This window comes from Zonotrichia albicollis, chromosome 1 (genome assembly GCF_047830755.1).
Source record: "Zonotrichia albicollis isolate bZonAlb1 chromosome 1, bZonAlb1.hap1, whole genome shotgun sequence".
NCBI classification, from domain to species: domain Eukaryota; kingdom Metazoa; phylum Chordata; class Aves; order Passeriformes; family Passerellidae; genus Zonotrichia; species Zonotrichia albicollis.
The window spans coordinates 89,219,181-89,245,081 of record NC_133819.1 but is presented as its reverse complement, the minus strand read 5'-3'; the positions used below and the strand labels follow the sequence as shown (position 1 = coordinate 89,245,081).

The following is a 25,901-nucleotide window of genomic DNA, read 5'->3' as shown; positions in this document are numbered from 1 at the left end:
CACTTTGATTGGCAGTGTGCAGGAAGTGAAGCAGCATGCTGCTTACTTCCCTCAACACACTGGCTGAAGGTGTTATTTCAGAAATGGTTTTTAAAAATTAACATCATAAAAGATTTCTGATGTGAACAGTAAAATCTGCAAAAAATGTGAAAGCATTGTAGGTGTGTCTTGTTCTCACCTGTATTTCACAGTATTTTAGCAGTGTAGGGAGCAGGTCTCTTGCTTTTTCCTCCCACTAGTTTTTCTGCTCTCAATCATTCTGCGTGCAGTAGATACCACCTCTTTACTTGTGCTAGTCCTGTGTCTCAGGTCTAGCAATAATGCTTCATTCTCTCTGAAATGACACATTGGATCCTACAGTGCCTTACCTGTGTGGTTTTATTGTATGTATGCAAAAGAGCATTTGTGAAGTTGGCATTACCAGATTAATACCCTGGAAGTTTGAGGAGTTATTCATACAATCTTTTTGAATCAAATGTGACCAAAATATTTACCTCAGAAGTTGGAATAAGGGATGTTAAAAACACAAGATCTGAACAACACTGAAATTCATGGTCAGTATTGTTTTTCCACCAATAAGCTCTTCTAGAGTTTAGTTACCTTTAGGTTATCTGATTTTAAGATTAAGTTTTCAGATAAGCAGTCTTTGCTGCTGAGCATGTTGCTGAAAGCCTGGGATAATCCTTCTAACCCCCAGTCCCCCATGTAAAGGCTATTACTATGTAAAGAGTATGGTTATTTTGGTCTAATAATCTCTGTTACCCTGATGGCAGCCTGTTCTGCCTCTTCAGTCTTAACAGCAAGAACTGTTGGGATGGCTGAAGCTGTGCACGTTTTACAACTCTTTGGGTAAAAATCTTTTTGGTAAATCTTTACAGATAAAGTACACCTTTTTCAAAAGGGGAGGACAGGAAGAAAGAAGGATCTTAGAAAAGTTGAAATGAAATCTTTGTCTCTAAAACTTGTATTGGAATGAATATATATGTATGTGTATATATAGAACAGATGTTTGGTGTGACTATTCCCTTTTTTTTTTCAGGATAATTTGGTCATTTAGTGTTTTTACTCTGCCACTTAGGATGGTCCCCAACAGAAATAATGTTCCAGCATTATTTCTGTTGGGGACCATCCTAAGTGGTAGAGTAAAACCACTGTGTTTTTACAGTGTTTTTACTGTAAAAATACAGTGCAGCTGTGCAGCTGCATGAGTGTATGTAGGACCCAGGCAGTAGAAAGGAAATGAGGATTGGTAGCTTACTGTGGTGCATGGCTTTTCTGCACCAGATACTGCAGCTGCTCACACTGCTGGCATTACCTTCAGTATGATATTGGTTTAGTGGGGTCTCAGTGGCATGTCAGTCAGGGTACAGTATAATGCTAGAGATGAAAGGCATATTTCCTCTCCCATCCATCTCTACTGGTCTGTTTTGGACATTCATGTCTGGTCTTGCTGAATCCAGAGTTTAAAATAGCTGGATTTCCCATGAAAACTCTTTGTAATATGAATTTACCAGGGTTGTGTTATAATGAAAAGCTAAATGAAGTGCAGGGAAGGCTTGCAAATCACTGTATTACTTATTTTTATGCATAATTAAGCATCTAACCTCTTGTTGTGGTATAGGGACTTTTTAAAATTTATTCACCTGCATATATTGGATTCTCTTCTGAGAGTCAATGACTATTGTAGATAGGTAGGTACCTGATTCCTGGACATTCCTAGGAACAAATTTAGTTTATTTACTTATGCCTTTTAAAAGTGAAATAAAAAGCTAGATTCCAATTCTGTGCTGGTTAGAAGAGGAAAGAGTATTGACAATTAGTTGTGGTCTGGTTTTTGTTTTTAGAATGAGCCTTTCTTCCTTGTACCTACCTTCATTGAAACTAAAATGCTTTGAAGTACGCTCTAAATAAACAAATAGAGGTGTCATACTGTATGTGGTCTACCCTGAAGGCTTATTTGTGGGTGAACTCTGGCATTAAGGGCTATTAAATGAAGAAGAGGTATCATTATATTTTACTGTGGAAGGATGTTTTCTCGTTGCTCTGTTCTGTGCTGGTTCTGGAAAACATTATGGGCTGGCAACATGTGTTATGCCTGTTTGAGGTATAACTTCAAAATGCCTATGTTTTTTGCTTATATGGAGTAATTTTCTGTGAAGAATCTCTGCCTATAGGTTTGGGGTTTTTTTTTCTGGAAAACGAAAGATGATCACTAGAATGATTTAAGCACTAGTAGTTCAATTTTTGATGTCATTCTTAGAATACTTAGCTAGACCTATTGGTTACTTACACGGCAGATAAGTAGTTTTGCTGTGCTTGAAAATATCATAGGTGTCATAGCCACTGGAAACAAATCTAAGAAAGCCAAATCTTTAATAAAATTAATTTTTGATTTTAACTTTGCTGTGAAGAGTCTCTATTATAATGATATTGGTGCCCTTCTTAAAGAGAAGTGGTTTGAAAACTTGCAGCTACTGCTTTGGAAGTTGTGTGTGTATCTACACACATGCCCCAACTTTCAATATGGATATTAACCTTTATTCCTGTTCTAAGGAAGGCCATGCTGCAACAAGTCTTTTGTTCTTTGTATCTCAGTTTGGAGGTATTTTTATACCATAATCTGTAAGGCTTAATCATCTAAAGCTTTCATGCATGTTCTATATTTATGGTTTAATTGCTTTGGATTGGATTTTTTTAGCTTTTGTTTTTCCAAGTATTGTGAAATTTCGTCATGTTGCTTCTGGCTTCCACACTTACTTTTATATAACTTACATGCATATGTCAGGAAAATTTGTTGAAGAAATAACTACAAATAAGGATAAAATGGTGATTTGCACCCACTGCTCAAAATGACGTTTATCTTTTACTTTGGTTATTGCTTTAGTAATGCTTGGTAATTTGTATTGTGGTAAATACCTCTTGGGATTTTCCCAAGAGAAATGGAAGAGCTGAATTTTTTATTAATAGGGGGCATTTAGTTTCTTATTGGGAATGTGGAAAAGATGAAGCATTTCCTCTGCAGAAGGTGGAAGCAGAACCTGGTTTTCATTCGTTGTGAGTTAAGCCTAATTCTTCTATTTGGAAAATCTGGCTGAATAATTTAGTTGTCATTAAGATGCACTGATGATAGATAGGGCTCTGTGTAAGTAATTCTTAACTACGTGGGCTGATGCATGCTGAAGAGCATTTGTATCAGTTGTCTTAGGGATATACATTGCCACAAAGACACCTTTATTTGTTATACCTCTTTCCATTCCCATGTCAGTTATTTTGTACCTTTTAAGTAAAGGAACAGATAACCATAAAATGTCACTGTTATTGAAAGGACACGCAAGACTTGACCATGTTTTTAGTACTACTGTTTTCCCCTTCCTTGTTGGGGTGGTCACTCAGACAGTGTAAGTGAGTTGGAAGCACTATCCTTTTGTATATGACATTCCCACTGATTCTGTAATATCTCTGATTTTTGAGAGGCCAGTGTTTTCAGTCAAGACTGTAATAAACTGAGAAAACTTAGTGCAGTAGTCTCCTCCTACAAAAAACATGAGTGTACCCATTTACAGGAGTAAATTATCCCTACTGACCTGAAGAAGTGGAGGTAATAAATAATTTATTAAAAAAAACCCAGAAAAACAACAAAGGCCTCAAACAATCACAAATCTAACAAATCTATTAACAGTTATACACAGCATGATTATATGTAGAAGGTCTTTGAGTGTATTCTCAGCAAATCTGCCCTTGATTTAATTACTTGGTAAAAAATAAGTTAATAGCAGTTATACTGATAATGGAGTCTTATGCTTTTTTACCAGCAATTTCCAAAGAAATCAAATGCTGGTATGGAAAAAAAGTAGTTTTAAAAGTCAGTCTTCAATACAAAAGACGAGGAAAACATGTTATTTTTGTTCTGCTTGACTGCAACATTACTGTAGGAGAAGGCATGCATAACCAAACTTGTCCAGAAATGTGTTTAATGTACTTGGAAAACATTAACTTCTTTCCATATCTGTTCTTGTATTTGTTTCTCCTGTAAGCCTACTGCATGATTTCATTATGGGATAGAATTCCACATGTTTGTTTTATACTTTATAACTGTGAAAATAACTGTGTTTTCAATGTGTTTTGATTGTTTGTTTCATTAAAATATACCTCCCAACTTCCTGGGTTTTTTTTAGGGAAAACATGCTTATTTTAGGGAAAGGGAAAAAATCATTGAAGTACTGAACTTGTTGATAATATTAAATTGTCTTACAGGTTTTTAAAATTTGGTTTCATTTCTGAATCAGCCTCCTGCTGAGGCTACAAACAGGAACTGAGATTTGCATGTAATGGCTGGTTCTGGTTGCTCAGGGCTGCAGGGTGATTACTAGGGCTTAAGAGCCCTTGTCTTAGAAGCGTAAGGTTTCTGGTTGTGCTGGGCATTTCAGTGGTCCCTCTCCCTTCCCCAGAAGCAGTTGTCATTGCAGGTTCCTTCATGTGCTTCTACATTTTGTGCTGGGGTCCATAAGCCATTCCAGTAATCTGGCCCGATTTTAAATGCTGCTTTAAACAGCTCACTTATGGATGAAAAGTCATGGAGCAGGTGCCAACAACTCAGCTGCTCACCTGTCTCCTGTTCTCCTTCCCTTGCCCTTTAGGCTAGGGATTCTCTAAGTTGTTTCCTTGCAGACTTGCTGAGCATGTGGCATGCTGAGGTGGGACAAGCAAAGTGGTGTGGGCAGGTTCCTGTGCTGTGACACTCCTAACACAGCTCCCTGAGGAGCTCACTTGGCACAGTGGTGCTCAAGGCCATGGAGGTGGGAAGGAGAAGGTGTGACTTTCTCTGCTGGGGACTCCAGCTGGTGGCAGCTCCCTAGGCCTTGATTAGTCCCCTTGAGCTCCAGTTGACTGATAGTTGTGGCATCCAAACACTCAGCCATTTGTCCCTGCCTTGGCACAGTTCCTGTGGTCAGCTGGCTTTGTTGAGGACAGCCCCAGCTGGGGCTCTTTGCTTGCCATAAGCACAAACTATGAACTCTGTGTTCCTGGTGTGATTTTACATAAAATGGTAAAAATAAAAGAATTGTAGGTTTTCATTTGTGAACCCAATGCAAACTGGTCACAGTAGCAGGTTTGAATTTCTCATCATAAATTTCCAACTCACTGCTTCACTTGGGGCATATAACCCCCAGCAGATCACCTGAAGGTGCTAACCAGAGGTAACTGAAAAACTAGCACAAGACTACAAATTTCAAACTAAGCACCTCTCATTTTATAATGAACTTCAGTACGAAAGTATGTGTTACTGTTAGCTCCTGGATAGCTTAGGTTATCCAGGAGATAGGCTGGGTTTGCTATAGAGGGACCGTGGTATGAAATGGACCTGTAATTACTTGTGCTACTATGCACAGTAACTTAAATAAAAATTTTCTGTTTGGTTTATTCAGGTTAATTTTTTTGCAGTTATAAGAGTTTTCTTTTTTGCTGGTGTTTTTTTTTCTTGTTGTTTTTTTCTGCATTGCAAGCACATATATATATAAATGTTATTGGTGCTATTTTATTGTCTTCTGCATTTGAAGCTTGAACAAGTGAGTAGCAAGATCTGGCTATATTGTAACACTTGAAAAAATAATGCTATGCGGGAGAGGGTTTAGACTTAAGGTATCAAAATGTCTGAAGGGTCTCCAAGTGTAGCTTACCTTGAAGCATGTTCTGCACTAGGGCTTCAGGGGCTGAGCACTGTTTGCTCCCTCTCTGTGAGTAGGTCAGGAGCAGGGTGCTGGAGACTGCTGTGGACTGTTGTGCTCTGCTGAAGCCTGACAAAGTTTGAATATAATTAGGGCATAGAGAGAGGGAATGGTGGAAGTGTAAGACAGGTCGGGCATTATAAGCAAAAGGAGTCAAATAGCCTTTCTCCCAGGAATGGAGAAGTCTGTGTTAGGGACTGTTAGGTGCTGCAATGCAGACTGAGCCCTTAAGGGCAGGCTGATGAAGCTTTGAATCTGGCTACCAAAACATTCTCTCTCATCTAGTGGCTTCACAATGAAGGATAACCTTCCACTTAACACTGGACTAGTGGGACTAGAGAGCTACTTCTGCAAATGAGAAGGTATTTTTTGCCAGTTGAGGTGGAGAGTGGAGAAAAGACTTTGTAGTATAATTCATGTAGTCGCTTGACTTTTTGGTGAAAGGTGAACATAGTGCTGAATAAATAGTTTAAAACTTAGCTGCTAGAAAATTAGAGAATGTGAGACTGAAGGCTTCCTTTACAATCCTAGTTTGTCATCAACTTTTTGTATACTCTTGATAATTGGATAACTGTATGTTTTATTTAACAGCAACCGGTCATGAATTAGCCCATTTTCTGGATATAAAAACCCCCAAACCAAAACTATGATTAAATGCAGACTGTATATCAAGAAAAATTTCAAAGCAATAGGAGTGTTTGGTGGTTTATATGGAAATATTGTTCATAATTCTCCTAAAGATTACCTCTTCCTTTTTATCCCCTCATTTAAAAATAAAAGAAAAAAAAAGAACCAGAGAAAAGAAACATCTAAAACCCCCAACCCACACCTTTTCTGAGGAAAAAAATGCATGCTGGCTAGAAAAATGAGTCTTGATAGCTTACAGTTTTGATTTTAGAAAATATACAATGGTGAACTATCAATTGGCTGACAAAAAAAACCCATGAGAGTGTTGTTGGAAGTGTTGAATGCCCATGTGTGTCTGACTTCTAAGCTGTCTGTGAGAAGGCAATTGTTTTAGCTGCTTCTGAGTATAGATTACACAGACTTGAGTGGAGAAGGATCACTGCGCTGCTTTGTTGTCTTTTCAACCCCAAAAAGACCACTTTATGCAATTTTACATTTCATGGCTCTCCATGCTTTTCATGTTTTCCTTTCAAAGAGATATGTAGTAGAGGCAATGCTTTGGTATTTTAAGTGATTTTTTTTTCCTAAATTGTTCGATTTCTGTAGCTGCATAAAAGAAAAGCCAGCCTGTGTTTTAAGGCAGATACAGACAAAAGGGGAGATGGCAAAATAGTGCTCATATAGGTCCCGTCTAGCTTGGCCAGCAGTCTATGTAACATTCGCATTATGCAAGTGTCTTTGTAGTGGTCCCCTTATAAGTGAGGAATGGTTTGGTAATTGGTATGGTAATTAACCTGGAAAACTATCCCCTGCTTCGCTTGCCAACTGGCTTTAAACGCTGTGATGTTAATTGGTAAACTGATCCAGTGAAGAGAGGCTTGAAATGTGTACAGGCTTGTCTGAATTTAATTCACTTCTTATTTCAATGAATGGCTTATTTTTGTTTGATGGGTTGTTCTTTTGTTTGTTTTAATTTGTAAATACTGGTTTTTAGAGTTTTGGTTTTCATTAAGAGTTTTTTTTTTTAAAGAAAAAAGCTTAAGCAACAAAAAAAGTGTTTTCTTGTGGGATGTTCTTCTTTGATATTAATTTCTGGCTTCATGAATTTATGTATGCTAGACTGTAAAATATTGACATGTTTTAAGAGTTAGTTCTGCTTGCCTTACATATGGTGTTTGCATATATATTCCTGAAACAAAGCGTTACTTGATAGTACCTGATTTGCATTAACTCAAGACTGTTTTGTCAGCTGAGAGTAAACAGAATTATTGTAGTGGAACTTGTATTGTAAATGCAGAAATATGTAGGAAATGTAAAAGGGGGTAAGGAGTTTCCTAGTTACAGATGATAAAAACTTGTCTTGATGTTGCCTTCCTACATTATAGTAGGTGTTTGGGGTTTTTTAGTGATTTAAACTAAGGCAGTGACTCATGCCTAACCCAGGTATACATTGCAGGGATTACCTGTAATTTTCTTGATAATGTTCCCATTTACAGTATGGGAACCCCTCCATATTTATGCATTTATGTTCTGGTTTACAACAGGCTAATTTTACAACTTACTCTTTTCTATAAGAAGCATTTGTTAGCTTGGGGTGTAATGAGGTCTTCATGATGTTGTAAGTTACTCTGAAAAACTTATAGAGAATTATAAGAACTGTCATTAAACATAATTTTTGTTTTATAGGTTATTCAGCAATAGTTATGAACTCCCGTTTACGAGCCTTAGGTGGGAGGATAAATAACATACGAGCATCAGAGCTACCAAAAGAGAAAACCCGATCAGAAATAATCTGTAACGTCCACTTTTTGGATGGCTCAGTACAAAGCTTCAAAGTCAACGTAAGTTTGGAAAACTACTTTCTTTTTAAATACATAGAAATTTGTTTGAAAGCTGCAGATGAAATATGGGACCCTCCCTGAGGCGTGGTATCTCCAAAAGATGTTAAAGATGTAGCTTTGTCATAACAAATTGCAGAATTACTGCTTATGAAGTGGATTTAAAAAGTGCTGTTTTAATTTACTTTCAAGCCAACCACCAACTTCAATGTCATAAAATCTTGGCATGCAGATTGTGTCTGGATAAAGGTCTTCTATATGATATGGGAACCACAAAGAAACAGATCTGGTGATCATTATCAACTGTGAATAAGTAATTAATATTTAAAGGAAACTCCTCAACTGGGATATGCTTCTCCTTCAAAGCACAGTAAAAAGGACTCCTCCTGAAAGAAGGAGGCTTTATACATTCCTGTAGTGATGTCAGTACATATTTTCAAAAATGCAAAGATGTAAACAGTGAAGACGTTGTGGCTCAGTAGGACTATTCTGTTCAGTCTTTTGTACTTCAGTACGGTCTCTTTATTTGGGTGTGGGGAGGTAAAGGGAGTTAATGGAGGCTTGTACTCTGTATTTTTAATGTATTTTATTCTGCAAGGTTTATAACCTTTAGTATTGATTTAATATATATTAGTTCATTTTTAAATGAAAACAAGGGAAACTTCTGAATCAGCTTTCAGTAGAATTATCTTACCATGCAGAAAAACTGTGGATACATTTAAGTAGAATTGTGTGTAAGATTTGTGTGTATTTTTAATATTATACTTATTTTATCCAATATACCTTATTTGAGAAGAAGCATTTGGTGGAGGAAGTTGTATTGTTTAGATATCTTAGACTACACTATACTTTCTAATAGGACATTCAAAAGTGCACCCAAAAGTTGTATTTTCCCAAGTCTTATTGCAGTTCTCTGCAGACTGATTTTGTTTTTTAACTTTGTCTGTTGGACATTGGATATTGATTGAAATATAAGTTATCTGATAGGTTAAAGAAGTTATTTTCACCATAGTATATCCAGAATTAGTCTGATTTTAGTGTGTATTTTATATGCTATGTGTTCATATATGTGTGTAATACTGGGAAGTGGAGTAGAAGGAGAGTAAGAGGAGGACCAACATGTTAGTATATAGTTTCCATTGTTTGTCTCCACCATGCCCTAGGAATTGTCTTGTCTGTCAGTGAGCTGGCATAATTGCCACCTGCCCTGCACAAGGATCTGTGTAAAGTGAGGAATTCAAAATGGTATTAAATTCATGCATAGTAGTATATTTTTTGTTTGTAAACAAATTTGTAAACAGATGTTTACACAGCTTTAAGTGTAGTGCTTGGCCTGAAGCCTAGCACTATACAAGTGAAATTTGCTCCCCATTTCCTCCTTTAGGCAGTGAGTGCAAAAAGGGAGCCATTGAGAAGGAACTGTGTAGACTTTAAAGCAGATTCCTGGTACCTAAAGAAAGCTGGAGAGGGGCTTTGTACAAGGGCATGTAGTGATACAACAAGAGGGAACTAGCTTCCAACTGAGAGAGGGGAGATGTAGATGAGATATTAGGAAGAAATTCTTTGCTGTGAGGGTGGTGAAGCACTGGAATGGGTTGCCCAGAGAAGTTGCAGCTGTCCCATCCTTGAAAGTGTCCCAGGCCAGGCTGGATGGGGCTTTGAACAACTTGGAGTAGTGGAAGGTGTCCCTGGCCATGGTAGGGAAGTTGGAACCAGATGATATTTAAGGTTCCTTCCAACCAAAACCATTCTATGATTTTTTTTGAAATTCTGAACCCAAATGATTTCTCTCCCCAATTTCAGTGTATCCTTAGGGTGCCACTGCTGGTTACCTCCTCCATCCAGGAATTGTAAGGGCCTCCTTTACTGCAGCTGTGATGCTGAGCTGTTCACAGGGGTGATGTAGAACTCATTACTGCTCTACATGAAACAAGCAGGGAGTGCTTACCCTGCTGTGTTATGGCCTAAGAAAAGGGTTTTGCAGATTTGTGTTCTTTGGGTACTGAGCTGCTAATGAGGGAGGCTGTACTTTTCTGTGAGGATGGCCCTTCTTGATTATCTAACCTTGATATCAGCCTAAGAATAGGCTTTGCCACACTGGTAATGTCCTAAGGTCCATTTCTCAAAGGATTTGAAAACAGCTGCAGAAAATTTCTGTATCCAAGTTCTGCTTACATTAGCAGAAAAATTCAGCCTGACTCTGTGTTTGTGTGTTTATTTTAATTGGCAGCATAATTCAGTTTTATCTCTGTGACCAAAGAGACCAAAGAATAACTTGGGTCTGTGGTCAGTCTGGGAGTCAGCTGGTCATGAAGTGAAGGGCATGTACTTATTGAAAAACATTGAAAAACTTATTGAAATTTGCTCTGAACAGATTTTCCCCACTAGTGAAATCTTTCTTTGCTGCTTCAGAGAAACTGTTTCTCGTATCAAAATGTTTTTCTCCACATTTAATTCATTTCTGGATGATGTGTTAATTGACAGCTCCATATTTTAAAGAAATTAAATATGGATATCACATGGCATAATTATTCAGAAGACAAATAAGCAGAAATATATTAAATAATGTAGTAGTACATTATTAAAATGGAAGATGCTTTCTGAAGAGACTAGACATAGATACAAGACATGTGGATAAAAAGATGTACTCTGAGTTTTGGATATTTTAAATACGTTTTCTAGGTTTTTTATTTTCTCCGCTTTTACAATTATTGCTGAAATCTGTTAAATTTTTCTCATCTGTCAGAATTTGGAGAACTAGACCTGAATGGGATCACCTCTTCTAAAGCATAGAGTTCAGTGTTTTCTCTCTAAAGAATGTCAATATTATCAGTGGAAAATTAAAGTTGAGAATTCTTCAGAGTTGTTTGTGTTTTAGTGGTACCTGGTTCTGGTCTGTGAAGGCTCAAAATTTGGATAGATGTTGCACTTTGAACTAACATTAGGCTAATATTTACATATGCATAAGTATGCTTTATGTTCATTGACATAATTATATTTTCATCAACAAATAGTAGAAAGTAACAGTGGAAAAGCAGAATACTTGAAGCTTGGCCTTTGTCCATATAATAGCATAAGTGGAATGGGAGAGTTCTCTCATTCTAAAGACAGTGGGATGGAACCAACTGAGCATTGCTTGTCATGTAGCAGCTCTCTGAACACAGAATTCTTACTGCAAAAGGATTTCTTTCTTTCAAACTCGTAAGGGGAGTATATAGGAAAATAACATTAAAGAAAACAAATCTCATGGGTAAGAAGAAACTTAAGATAAATTTACTGTAAGTTTAAACAAATGGATATTCCTATGTTGTCATTTCTGTTATCTTGTTGACAATGTACATATGCTCAAGACTACAAAATATGGGGTGGATTTAAATTTAATAAAAAGACAATTGATTAAATAGTCTAAACTTACAACACTGATTAAAACTTGTATGTTTTGGAATTTTGAACTAGTACTAACATCTTTGAAAATGGTGGTAGAACATCATTGGTATCTCAAAATACTGAATCTTTCAGAGAGTAGAACAGGGAGAATAGAGATAAAACTTTCATTTCGTTCTCTAGGAACAAGATCTTTATAGAGCCTACAGAGCTGATTTTCATCACATTTTGTTACCAGATGGCATGGCACTTTTGTAGTTCCACCTATATGTAACTTTCTTCTTAATTATTCTGCTGAATGATATTTCAGATGTTACTTTGTTTTCCCAGTGGTTCTGTCTGTAGGAGGGGAATAAAAACCAAGTACTGTAAACCTGGACACAGGAAAAAAGAAGGTAGATTTTGCATATGGATGTAACCAGAGGAACTTTCTATCTATTGAGAAACCTGAAGATAGCTGCATAATTTCCTTTCTTAAAAGTTGTTCTTATTAATAATTTATCCCAAAGAATATTGGTATTCTGACTAGCTGTAAACAAAGATTTAATTGCAAGACAGCAGCACTGCTTTTCTCCTGGACTTGTTACTTTGCCAGAGTAGTAAAGTGATAGGCTATTTTGTTCAGTGTTTTTATATGAAAGTGTTATACCACAGTTGCAGGGAATCTGAAATTTGGATTCATGTTATTACAAAGATTTCATCAGTATAACCTGTAGTATGTGCTGTTTGTAGGTCATCGTTATCAAGAAAGTTCGCATAGGAGAACAGACAGACACATTCCACTGCATTGCTTACCGACCACAGAGTATGTTAACTATGCAAGGCTGACATGGCCTTTCTTGTTCCATTCCTATGTGTTCCAGTACTTACACGGAACATGTCCAAAGTCCAGGCAAAAAACTGAAGGTGCATGGAAGCTGAGAATTGGAAATGTTACTTCAAAACCACATTTGAGGCAAAGACTTGACTGCATTTAGTGCTGAATGTTGCACTTGACTTTAATTATATCCAGGCTTTCTTGAAGCCCCCTAGTAAATTTTGGATGTTTCAGTTTTATGGTAAGGTTAACTCACCTCTGTCCTTGTTGTTACCTCTGTCGTGTTCTAAGACTATAATGCATAGGCTTTTCACCTGGAGATAATGTTAGCTGTCATTCTGATATATAGAGAATTTGCTCATATACCATGTATGAGTGTGTTTAATAGGTATTTATTATATTATGTATATTACATTGTGCAAGAATGTAAATTCATCTGTAACTTTTGATATAAGCGTTCAGGTATTTTCTGGTTTTGCTCTACTTTGACTCATTTACCAGGAATGACCACTTGGGAAGCATCTCTCAAGTAAACTGACTTTTGAGAAGGTATAAAACTGAGAGTGGCAGATCACTTCTGAATTGCATTTTCTATGTTTTTGTCTTAATACCTGGGATTTTTGCTTTTAGACTAGTTGTCTTTTAGTAATAATGTTTCCTTCTAGAAATAAAATGATGAGGCTGTAATAATTCAAAAAGTTGTAAGAATTGAAGCTTGAATTGTAAGGAATGTTTTTCTTTTCCTTGCACCTCAGTTAAGTTTCTTCTTCCGGTATTTGAGAAGGAATATGATGGTTAAAATGAACCCACACAATTACTCATGGTATGTTTAAAATAATCAACTGAGGTACAAGTCTTAGAGGTTCTTTTTGACTGTGGGTGTGAGTTTTATAATTTTAAACCATTCATAGAATAATGCAGTCTTGCAGAATTTTTGTATATCTGTCACCAAGTTTTCCTACTTGTTTGATAATACAGGATGGTTTAATGCTACTCTGTGTCCCTGCATGTTGAAAGAACTGCTGTATGAAGTTTCAGGCTGGCAGCAAATATTTAGTTTTGTATTGAGTTAGGTCAGTATACTTGACTGGAAAGCAGTAAGACAGTATGAAATTTGATGATGCCTCTGAGGACAGTGAGAAAGTGATCTGCCCTGCAGCAGGCTTGTTAGTCTTAGCCCTTTGTGGGGCAAGACTTCATAATAAATGCTGAAGGAAAGAATTAGTGGAGGGGAAATTTTTCTAAAGTTAGAATGGAATGACTAACATCATATATATGTTTGTTTTAAATCATTTTTGTGAGGCAGAGGAAATGCAGTGGGTTAAAACTCTGTCCTTGGACAAATATTTTGTATGACCTTTATGTAGGAAAATACTGTGCTAAAGTGTATGGAATCTAGAAACTTTACAGGGTGGGCTAGGAGTTGGCTGAGGAGGTGGCTGTCGATCTTGGTGAGAAGGAGATATTAAATAGTGCAAGGGCATTAAATGGAGTTCTTGACTGTCAGATTTCCTTAATGTGTTGCTCTTGAAACTTTTTCAAAAAATCAAAAATATTAAGTTTGAGGCCTTATTAACAACAAAAAGATACAGGAATATGAGGTAGCAGGTTATCTTGAACAAGGAGTAATTGCAATGAGGAGAATCAGTAGTGTAAACTAATAGCTTTTATGAGATGAGGTAATGTTTTTTTAAGCTCAATTTTCAGTTGCAAACAATAGAGAGCCGTGGCAGTTTGCAGACTGAACTGCTCATGTATTACTGTTCTGAAAAGGTGAGTGCTTTCATGCACCAGGCAAGAATCTTCACCCAGTGTCAAGGAAGTATTAGCAGTGTTAGTCTTGGCATTGAGGCAACCCTCCTGGGAATGTCACATGTGGATCCTGGCCACTTGCAGACAAAAGAGGGAAGTTCCTATCAGGCAGGCATAGAAAGTAAAACTAGGCTGCTCTGCAGAAAACTGTACCTTAGGAAAAAAAAGCCAGTTCTGTTTATTCTAGATGAACAAAATCTTCCCCAGTTGAATAAGAGCATCGGGTTGGTAAATAAATTCCAGGAAGAGACAAGGACAGAGATAGCAGAAGAGCAAATTAGCTGTGTGTTAAATTACTGCAGAAATGAAAAGAAAGTGGTAGCTCTGTGTTCAGGCTCATGCACCTTTTAGGACTGAAGGACATAGGCTGTCTGGTTGCAAAGGACTGTTACAGGCTAAATTAGGAAAGGATGACATCAAACAGCATGTGGTGGGCAGTGGGCATTGTGTCTGAAGTCAGACTGAATTTGTAAAAGCTTAGGTGGTGCTTAACTGGGAGGTTATCATTACCAGAGAGTGGGGGCAAAGCTTCTGCAGAGGACAGGGAGATATGCTTTACATTGCACTGTCCTCCAAAATGGTCACTTTGTACCACTTCCCTTGTAAAAGTTAACAACCTGAAGAACTTTGCATGCAGATTTACCTCTTTAGTCCAAGGTTCTAATAATTTCCACTTAAGTTTATGCAGTGCTTAGGGCAGTGAGTCTTGATCACTCCGGGTTCTAGGCACCATTTGACATTAAAAAGTAATGGAGGGCATTTTTCTCTTCACAGTTAACTTACTAGAAATTGAATTTGACTAACTTAAATTCCCTAAATGTTGTAGGAACTTGTGGTGGCAGGAGTAGAATGTAACAGGTGTTAATTATGAGTGCTTGAAGTATTAATTTTTGGCCTATCCAACATAAGCTGTAATTGATTTGAAGACAGATTTAAATGGAGGTGAATAGTTGTGGTTATGAGGTGGTTGATGCAAAGCTTTTAATACTTCAGAATAAGGATTGGTAGATTTCATAAAGGTGAAATAAATAGTTCTTTTCAGGTGGAAACACACAAACTTCTTGAAAATGTTTCTTTTCAGTAAAAACTTTGAAATTCTCAAGAATTTGTGTCATTGCAGCAGCACAGGCTAGTGAGGAAGACACATAATTTTTTTAATTACACTATAGAAAAACAGGAGCTTAATTAGGAATGCCTTAAATATTTGCCCTAATGGATTATAGGGTTAAGGAGAACTTGATTCTAATGCCCAGTATAGCTGAGCAATGTTCATGCTGGTTTTGCCCTCCTATGGCACAGGGGAGTGAAAATAGGATGTGTTGTAAAGCACTTGACACATTGCAATATTTGAATATGCTGTGGCTATGAATTGTATTGGAATGGATGTCAAAATTCAGAAGCTCTGGTGTGACGTGCTTAACCTGCCTCACTTTACACCTAGGTCTCAAATCTGCTAATTTACAAAGTAAGTTGAGGATTGTGCAGCATGAGTTGTGTGGCCATTTTTAGGTATATAGACCAAAAAATAATTCAAATGTTTCTTAAAGTAATACCAAAATTAAGTAAATAAACATTTCCTTGAAAAACAACAAACCCCCTTGTAACTGAGAATTTTAACAAGACTTGAACAATTTAAAATAACATTTTTTATTTAGCTTAGATTTCTTGATTGGATGCTTGGTCTAGGCCCTGGGAAAAAAAAAAAAGCAAAAAAACAAACTGTGCATTTAGTACCAGAGGGCAAGAACTAGAACCACATAAAAGTAATGCTGGAAATAATTTTTTTCCTAGGAGAAAGAAGAGAGGAAGAAGAGAAGTAAATAGATGTGTAGGTGGATGAGACTAGTGCTGGCTGAACAGCTGGATTTAGGGTTGGGAGACCCATGGGAACATTGCAAAGAGAGAACTCTGCTGAGGAAGATGTCATAGTGGGGAGCTTGCTTGTCTTTACAGGGAAACCATGGGAAGGCTTAGCAATTCATATATGCTGGGGGAGAGGCAGGAATGCAATTGTGAGGGGCTGGGGAGGGTAAGGTGAAGGGATCTGAATTGAGATGAAAGACTGGAAGCATGGAAATTGAGAAAGGAATTTGGAGATAATGCTGTTGAGAAGAAAGGAGACCAAAAGGAATAGGAAGTGTTGAAATTCAAACTAAAAATTAGCAGAAGAATCCACCCTCTGTGGTCTTGTTCCTGCTCCATTTATAATGAAACCTGATATTCCTGAACACCTTCTTTCATCAAAATATCTATCCCATCCCCTGTAATTACTGCTTTCGGTCATAATATAACTTCAGGAGCTCGTTTAGATGCTGTCAAAAGTTCACACCATAGGTGTCCAATTAAATTAGGCTTCCGAGTTGTGCAGGTGTCATGATGACACTTAAAAGTGTTTTAACTTTCTGCTTCTGAAAATCCAACCCTGGGGAAATGAATATGGTCAGTGCTAGATATGAGCTTACAGATGTCAGGAAATGCCCATTATTTCATAGGGTGCAATCTGCTGTTTCCATGGGGCCCTCTTGTGTACACACATGGATAATTTCTGATGGACAAATCTCAGTCTGCATGGTGGAAGCAATGCCGCTGATGAACAGAGCTGCCTGACAGGTGCATGGTGCCATGGCTTTGTGTGAATAGGAATGCACATTTGCATGGTCCTTACCTGTGACTGGCAGTTCAGTTTCTAAGCTGGATGTTAGGCCTGTGCTGTTTCAGAAAAAAGTGGGATTTGATCAATGCTGTGGTTTGACTATGGCAGCAGCCTGTTTGAAAGGTGGGAGTGGGAATGTGCAGCTGGGTTAAAAGGAGGGTGCAAAGCTGCTGCTCTCAGTGGCCACACAGCCTTTATAGGCCTGTGGGGACTCACATTTATTGTGAGATCTCAACTGTTTTCTCTGAAAGTTAGATAAGATGGGAGAGTGCTGGACAGGAAAAGGTAGTCTCAACATCTAGGTGTTGCCTACATTGTTTTCTCCACGTGTGACATTACTCCAGAAAAATGGGCACAGCTTTTCATGGGAAACCAACAGCCTGATATGGTAAAGCTGAACATTCAAGTCACAAATGAGCTCCTAGGACTTCTGCTCTAGCAGTAAAAAATGTTGGATAATCCTACACAATAAGATGGGCCAACTGGGTGTCCATTGCTTGAAATTTTGTTTTTCTTTTCCCATCTTCTTAAATAGGAAGAATGCCCCTATGAAATAAGGAACGACTATGAAATATTATGAGATTTAAAGTACTCAATCATAATAGTGTTGTACCCTATTAAAAATCATAAAAATCTGTAGTCTGAACAGGCCTTACTGGGCTGCTCTATTATAAAAAAAATGTTTAAGCAAAGAATTGAATTGGCTTATAAGTGAACACTTATGTACTGAGCAAGACTGGGGCCAGCCACAGTAATGTGGCTTATACTTTGTCCTTTGTTTCAAGAGATTATTTTCAAAAAATCAAGACTTTCTCTTAAGGAATTGGAGCGTAATAAAACCAGAGCTGAATTTTTAAGAAATTTGTTCAAGAATAAACTGCTTGTCTTTTGCAGTTTTCAAATAATTTTCCTCCGAGTTTTTGTTTGTTTGTGTTGAGGTTTTTAATGTGTGCAGATTATTTCTACTTTTCAGAGAGACATTTGGAAAAATCTTGACTTAAAACCTATTACTTATTAGCATATTTAGGATTGCAGTCTTGTTGAGGGGGTTTGTTTTTTTGATTCAGTGTTTGATGGCTTTTTAAAATAGAATTGGTTCATAGTGTTCTTTGCCAGAAGTTTGTTTAATCTGCTCTCCACAATGCTATGGCATGGAGATTCTTTTTTTGGTTTGGGGGAAATTATACCAGCCTTAGACTTCTGATCTCTGCTGCCTGTTTGATACTGTGTTGCACCAGTTCTTCTGTGATTCCTGTCGCAGGGGACATCTGGGCAGAAAATGGGGTGGCTCAATGGCAGCTGAGCATGTGGACGCAGAGGGCCAGGTGAGAGTGCAGGCTGATTTGTGGGATCTCATGGCTGGATCACAGGATCCCCCTCCTTTTTTTCCCCATCCTGGTGTATACTTACTTTGCCTTTTATTAGCTGATGTGGAAGCACAGCATGCTGCTTTGTGGTGACAGCAGGGGCCGGAGCAGCCCTGTGTGTCTGCAAGCCATCCCTGCAGGCTGCCACTCCAGGAAGGGCATGGCTCCCACTGTGGGCAAGGGAGGGGTGACCTGCTTGCAGTTAATTTGCTGCACTCACATCAAGGGCTGGAATAAATATCTGTTCATATTAGGAAATTTCATGTGCCTAAAGTATTTTGGAAAGAAACCCAAACCTTTATCAGAGTAAAGTTCTTACTGCTGAAAACCTTTGAATTGATGAATTAGCAGGTATTTTATTCCTGAGTTATATTAGGAAAAAACCCAAAACTAAACGAGCTTCAATTAATTGTATCTTAAAATGTATAAATGTTGCAGATTTCACTTATAAACTTTTCTTATTTTCAGAAACAAGACACTGGGCAGATTTTGTTGGATATGACCTATAACCAGCTGGGTGTGACAGAGAAGGAATATTTTGGTTTACAGCAAAACGAGACTTCAGTAGATTCACCTGTAAGTATAGTAAATAATAAATGTGTGTGCATGTATATGTGTGTATAAATATATACACAAGTATGTATACACACATATTCATGCACACACATGCACATAAACAGTATTTATTTGTAACTATTTTTAATCCATCTAATAGTTTTTCATTTCACAGCGATGGCTTGAACCAAGCAAACCTATTAGAAAACAGTTAAAAGGTAAGACTTATTTTTACTATCTTGATTGTAACTTTGCAGGTCTGTTTTTCTACATTCTTATGGCTAGAATAAATGCATATTGTCCAAATGGTAGATTTTGCTTCAAGAGCAAGTCTTGTGTCTTTCAGTCTTTTCAACAGATTCTTCTACTTCTCCTTACTCCTACCTGAGAGGAAATAAGACTTGTTAGATCATTAACTTTGGTGCTATAATAGCAGCTAAACCTGGTTTCTGGGCAGTGTTAGCCATGCTTAGATGGCCATGAAAGCAGTAGTCATATTGTGGTGCCAGTGAATTCCTCCTGAGAGGGAAACAAAGGAAGAGGAGTTTTGATTGAGGGAGGAATAGCCAGTTTTGTGCATAGGTTCTGAGAATTGCTTATCTCACATACAATAGGAAACCCCAAATTTATGCATTCTTGTTAAAAAAAAACTAACCAAAAAAACCAATGCCATACACTTCCGGATGCATCTGTTGTTCTAGTATGTCTTGTTTTATGCAGCTTTGGGTAACACAGAATGCCTGTCCAGAGGGAGAGGCCAGCCAGCGTAACCCTGGCCGGAGAGCAGCTTAGGAGTGGCACTGAGTGGCACTGTCCCAGTTTGGGCTGTGACACTTGAGATATGTTTCTCAGCACTCTCATTTCTACTTTGTGCTACAGATCATGCATTTTTATTTCAATTCATATACAAAAGTAGCATGTTGGACTGCTGTAATTTAATGTGTTTGTATGTTAGATAGAACTGAGCATTATCCCAACTGAGATACCTTAAATATATTTAGTGCTTTTCTCTCTTCTAATACTTAGGAGGCAAAGGAAGCTCAGTAATGCCTTTTATGTAGCATATGCAAAGTACTTTCATTTAAAGTGTTACTGCATTTGACAGTATTTTCTTCTCAAAGTTGCTGTTTGGGCATCAGGAGAGACTTTGCATAATTTCTTTGAGTTTCATGCATGAGATTTCTATGTGGTTTTTCATGTAATTTTTCTGTAAATATAGAAATTAAAATATTACACTCTTTCTGTTTTAAACTAAATATTGATTTGCTCTTCTAAAATATTGCAGGAGGTTTTCCCTGCACGCTTCATTTTCGTGTAAGGTTTTTTATACCTGATCCTAACACACTTCAGCAAGAACAAACCAGGTAACTTCTATTTGCCTTCATGAACTAAGAATGTGTCTTACCCATGTCTGCAGCTTGGCAAATTATGCTTTATTACATGGGTAACTTCTATTGCTCTTGGTATTGAATGCATTTGGAATTGAGAGCTTGATGCCATGCTCAAATGAGTAGTTTCTGGTATACACAGCTTACAACTCTGAGGTACAGCTAGAGTGTAAGTTAGTACAAAGATGTCGGTGTTAAAAGTACATTTATTTGTATCTTGAATTTTTTTTTTCTTGGGTCTGCATGCCCTAGGTCTATCTTAGAAGTTTTGTATCAACATTGAGTCAGTTTTGAACATGTGTAGTAGATTTAGTGCTGAGGGTGTGGGAGGGTGGGGTTTATTTTTTTTGGTGAAGAACTGATAACAGTTCTTGTTTTCTAGTTTGCCCATTAGTTGTAACATGCAAATATGTATAATGCTTCAGTTTACAATAGACTTCTGAAGTTTTATTTTTAAACCTGTCTTTGAGTTTTTGGGGTGGTGAGGTGCATGAATTGTAGGCAATTTGCAATTAATTTGTCACAAGGTTTTAATTGAATACTTGTTTTGTTCAGTGCCTGTAATTTGGAGTTTAGAATTTGAAGGCATGTGTTAATCTGGCCATTAATCTGGCATTTCTGTAGCACTTTCATTGCTTATTAATTTCAGTGACTTGGGAATACAAGTAGTACAACATGTGAAATTATATTTCTTGTAGAAAATTTAGCTTTTGACTTGTTTTGGTAATTGTTAATCATGCACTTTTAAGCTGTTCTGCAGTTTAAAACTTAATTTATTTTAAGATCTGCTCTTTAAAGTTCTTCACATGCCCACTCTTCAGTATCACTATAAATTAACATTGTCAAGCCCTCTAGTAAGAGGAAGACTAAACTGCTCTTGGGGAATTGTTTAAGAGCTTTTTTGTCAGCATATGCTGCTTGAGAAATGTCTCATCCTCCACTGAGTAGCTCCAAGATAGGCTTTCACAGTCAAACCTTGATTGAGATTTGGAGTGTTTTGCCTTTTTTAATTTTTTTTTTTAATTTGCATTCCAAATGAGTATTCCATTTGGAGAAAAAGAGCCCAGTTCAGTGGTGATTTGGTTTTTGTAGAGCCATTTGCAACATTAATACTGTGGCTTTGGAGTTGCAGTAGAAACTGCCAAAGATCCTTAAAAATGTTGTGAGAGTAAGTGGGTGTATGATTGCATATTTGTAAATGCCACTAATATTTGTTCATCTGTTTGTATAGCTTGCTGGGAAATCTAATGAAGTAAAACTTATATATGTTGCTATTTAAATCATACCATTTAAAAATAAATGCACATTTGTTTCCTTTCTAAAAAACTATTTTCTAGGCATTTATTTTTTCTGCAGTTGAAGATTGATATTGCAGAAGGAAGGTAATAAGAAGAATCTTCACTTTCTCTATAATTCTTTTAAAAATAAAATTAAAAAAGCCTTTGACTTGAGGGTATTGTTGCTGAAAAATTATCCCAGTTATCCCAAAAATATGTCTTGTGAAACATTGTTTTAAAGGAAAATCATGTTGCTAGGAAATGTTACAAATTTTCTCATAGCTCACTTATTAAGAATGGTTTAGAAGTCTGTTGTAAATGAGCTGTAGAAGATGCTGTGTGTCAACAGGCTCAACATCAGCCACAGAAATATTTATGCAAGGCTTGGTGTGCCAGGCATGGAATTCCAAACCTGGGGACCCAATACCTAGTGCAGTAATCAGGAATAGTAACGGGCAGTTCATGCTCTTGTTTCTCATTTCAGGGTTATATTACCTGTATGGTGGACATATAAACCCAATGGTTTATTTGGCTGTGATTTCTATGTGTTTGTATATTTAAAAAAAGTAACAAGGAAAACATGGTCCAAGTATTTGCTGCCAAATGTCAGTTGCCTACTGGTGTTGGCTTTTTTTCTTATATAGAGTCAGTTTTGGTCATAAGATCAGAGCTGTCTTTGTACTTGTCATTTGGGTATTTTAATGTTTGTGTCTCATTTTAAATACACCAGAATATACCTATTAAAATACTGTCCAGAGTCCCATAAAAATATTTTCTCCTTTTTCTTTCCTGACTAAGCATCCAGCAAGAGTTTGAGCTTGTCCTTTTCTGATTAGTTCCTTCCATTCACTTAAGAGGCTGTTTAATATCTTGTACTGTGCTTTAACAATCAAACTTAATAAGAAAAAATCAGATACTCTTTTGAAGATAAATTAGTCTTCGCATACTGAACTAATTGTGAGACAGTTTCAATATGACATACATACAGCCTATGTTTAAATAAAAACATTATTTTCTCTCCTTTCCAGGTTGTCATGCCCCATTAATTCTGCTGTTGTCCTAGCATCATATGCAGTACAATGTAAGTACTAATCAACCTTTATTTTGTTAATCAATTTATTTGACTAACTACTTTCTTGGCTCTTTGGCACTGAAAAGTCAGGAAAGATTTCTTTCCTTATCTATTTGTGCAGAGTATTCAGTATGCAGGAGAAGGTTATTAGAGCAGGCTCCAGAGGCAGTCTAAATAGAAAAATAATACTTTTTAGGCCTGTAAAAAAAAAAGTTGATGCAAGAAAAATGTTGCTATTTATGTGTACTTCTGACTGATGACAAAAAAGTCACATTTGCATTGTCAGTGGAAACAAAACTCTGAAACTTATTGTGTGTTATAATAGCTACGAGAAAGCATTCCAAGGGTCATCTAGAGAACAGATAAGAGGAAGGTAAACTCATGATTAAGAAACTACAGTGTTCTTACACAATGTTTGTTTCATGGAATTTGGTTTGTGAGTGATGTAAAACTGGCCCTTTGCAACACATTTAAGGTGACTTTACATATAAGAACTTACATCCTTCTCATCTGCCTTCAGCTGGCAAAAAAATTTCAAATGATGATACTACAAAAACATCTTCTGTAGGAAAACCAAACTGGAGTCTGACAAGGCCTCACAAGCAGATAGTGGAAAACAGCTGGAGGAAGACCTTTCTCATTAAACAAATAAAGAAAAAAAACCAGGTTGGGGGTTTAGTGGAGTTTGCATATTTGTTAAAATAGTCAGGGGAAAATAAGTGAGAATGGTTGTGTAATTATTTGGCTGAATCTCATTTCTTTTATGGAAAGGCTAACAAGGCCCACAGAAACAATTGAGATAATTTTTGTTTGAAATAAGAACCAAGCTAAAATAATTAAAGTGGTTTTCAAAGAGGAATGTGATAAACTCTTATCTGTTGAAACCCTAAGAGTCTTTGAAACGTTTGCATTTATGTTAAAGCATATCATATGTTGCGCCCTTTTATAAAATGAAACTGTAATCAGATTCAAGCTTCAGTAAGAACAGTTGAAATTTTCCAAATTTCCCATAGTCCCAGTTTTGGTGCCAGATGAAATGTGTCCTGCTCTGGTGTTTCTGAGGCCCAGTAAGGGCACTTGAAGGCTGAAACACTCTGCTCCATTAGGATTGCTAAATGAATTGGTGATCCAATTGTGCTAAAGCTCAAAAATGAAGAATGCAAAGGTTTTATCGAAAGGGAAATTAATCATGCTATATCTAGTGTACCCCAAATCCCCAAGTTGTTCCTTCTTCCCCTTCAGTTTTACGACTGTTCCCTTTTTAGTACTTAGGCTAGGATACCTACTAACACAGTTATCTGTGCTAAGGAGAATGATAGAATGACGGTGAAGATTGTCAAAGGATGCTAGTGTGTTTTAATAATTTCTTTCATGGTGTGTTCTGGATTTTCCATTGAACTATTTATCTCTTTTTTCTAACTTCTGATAGTGCTGCTTTTACCAGGTGGTGGGGATTTTTTTTTATTTCTTAATTTTAATTAAAAAGCCACCTCACAGAAAACCCCAAACCCAAAAGTAACTATTTTTTTGCTATCTGATTTCCTTTCTGTTGCTGTTTGTGTGAGACTGATATTTATTCTCTGCTTTGGTAGGGAATGAAATGTTTAATAGAAAGACATATTCCCTTAAGTTTTTTGTTTTTTGCTTTTGTCTGAAGATCATGGCATAGGAAAGACATTTTTGAAATCAAGGGTTTCGGTCTCCTTACTGAGTCATGTTAGCTGTGATTCCTGTCAATAGAAATTGTGTTAAGTAGTTTTCTATTAGCATTTTAATTTCTAATCTGACTTAGTAAGGAAAGCTGAAATTCTTGGTATGAGGTAGCTGCTTGTGAGAAATCCATTGTCGGAGGTTGCCATGAATCAGCTCTACCAGAGTTATTTACTGCCACTTCTTGATGGCTTTCAGGCTGCTCTTTCCTTCTGTAGCTTCCCTTGCATGCAGAAGGGGAAATCTTTGTTGTCTGATAACCTTGTGGGTTGTTTATTTAAAAGGTGTAGCAGTTGTTGCTGACGAGAGGGCTGAAGCAGATCTCTTTCACAGTGTATGAAGTCTGCTGTTTAATATTTCTGCTTTTGCTTCTTAGCTAAAGTTTTTCCATGTGCTGGTTGTATGGTTGGCCTTCAGAGGCTTTGTCTGAGTTTTGCAAGGGGACAGTTTTTGGTGATATCTGCTGAGATGCTGCTTCTCTGTAGTGCCCTGTGCTCAGGCATTTGGTTCTGAAATACAGCTCTGACGTGTCCCTCTGCCCTGCTGCAGCACACCCTGCCTTGCCTGGTGGGGCTGAGTTACAGGGGAATGCAAGTGGGTGTGAATACTGTGTGTGAAGAGCATGTGACTGAACCTGATTACGAACATACTTGAGGCACTTCAAGAATAAGTTGTTAGTGTATTATCAGGAATGTGCTTTGTGATGAAACAGTCAGTGGATTTTGAAATATATTTTTTTAGACAAGAACTTGTTAAGGTGCATTTCAAATAATTTCATCATTGTGAAGTTGGAAGGATACAATCATACTGAAAAAAAAACTTGATAAATCATGTGACTTTAGTAGTGTAAAATGGAAATGTTGTACTGTCTATAAAACCAAATAAGAAAACCAATACAGTACGACTATTCTTTTTTAAAATTTCAAATGGTGATTTAGCACACTTGTTTTCTATCACTTCATGTAGCAAATTGCCATTTCCAGGCACCATTGTTTAAATGCCCAGCTACTGGTATGTAACAAATCCCATGGGTTTTGTGAGAATATGCACTTATGTTAATAAATCCACTGCTGACTTGAGACTTGAATCTGAAGCACAGCAGTAAAGCCAGCCAAGAAGTTATGAATGCTTCTAAGCTTGTTTTTTCCTGAGCATCAGTTGCTCTTCTGTCCTGTGGTACTGCTCCTCTCATCCCTGCTTTGAGACCCGGGGATCATCTCTAGCACACTGCAGTCTGTCCCTGGGACTTTGTTCAGCAAGGGGTTACCTGGCTGCTGGGGCTTCCAATGGACCTCTTCTAAGGAAAGGGAGGCTGGTGACCATGAGGAGTCAAGGAAAGCTGAACTTAGTGTGAAAGTCTCTCAGGAACTGGGAATAAGAGTGTTAGAATTTTGGGAATGCCAGAAGATTGATGTCCCAGAGATAGAGGTGGGCTGCAAGATTTAGAGAAACATCAACAGCACAGTGAGGCCTGACTCTTTCTTCTGACTTGCCATCATTTTACCTCACTTTATAAAAATTATGTTGACCCCTCAGACTTCCTAGTTTATGGAAACCTCTCTCTTTTAATGGTTAGCATTTGGGGATTTTTCTGTGTGTGCTCCCTACCCATGCTTTCTTCAAGTGAAATAGTGCTCATAAGAGCATCTCATAGAAGCAGAGAGACTTACTTACA

At 37.3% G+C, this 25,901-nt stretch overlaps 1 protein-coding gene across 6 annotated transcripts in view; it reads left to right on the top strand.

The window, feature by feature from the left end:
• Window positions 1-25,901, top strand: part of PTPN3 (protein tyrosine phosphatase non-receptor type 3) — a 123,040-nt gene that overhangs the window by 21,659 nt on the left and 75,480 nt on the right. For 3 of the 6 annotated variants that reach the window (XM_014264315.3, XM_074546539.1, XM_026790990.2), the window contains exons 2-7: window positions 8,040-8,194; window positions 18,693-18,800; window positions 18,940-18,997; window positions 20,065-20,143; window positions 21,505-21,549; window positions 22,473-22,525. In XM_014264315.3, coding sequence (XP_014119790.2) covers window positions 8,057-8,194; window positions 18,693-18,800; window positions 18,940-18,997; window positions 20,065-20,143; window positions 21,505-21,549; window positions 22,473-22,525 — 481 coding nt within the window. In that variant the 5' untranslated portion in view covers window positions 8,040-8,056. Of the gene's footprint in view, window positions 1-8,039; window positions 8,195-18,692; window positions 18,801-18,939; window positions 18,998-20,064; window positions 20,144-21,504; window positions 21,550-22,472; window positions 22,526-25,901 lie in introns of those variants that run through there. The other 3 variants (XM_074546544.1, XM_014264316.3, XM_074546554.1) reach the window with 2 other exon arrangements.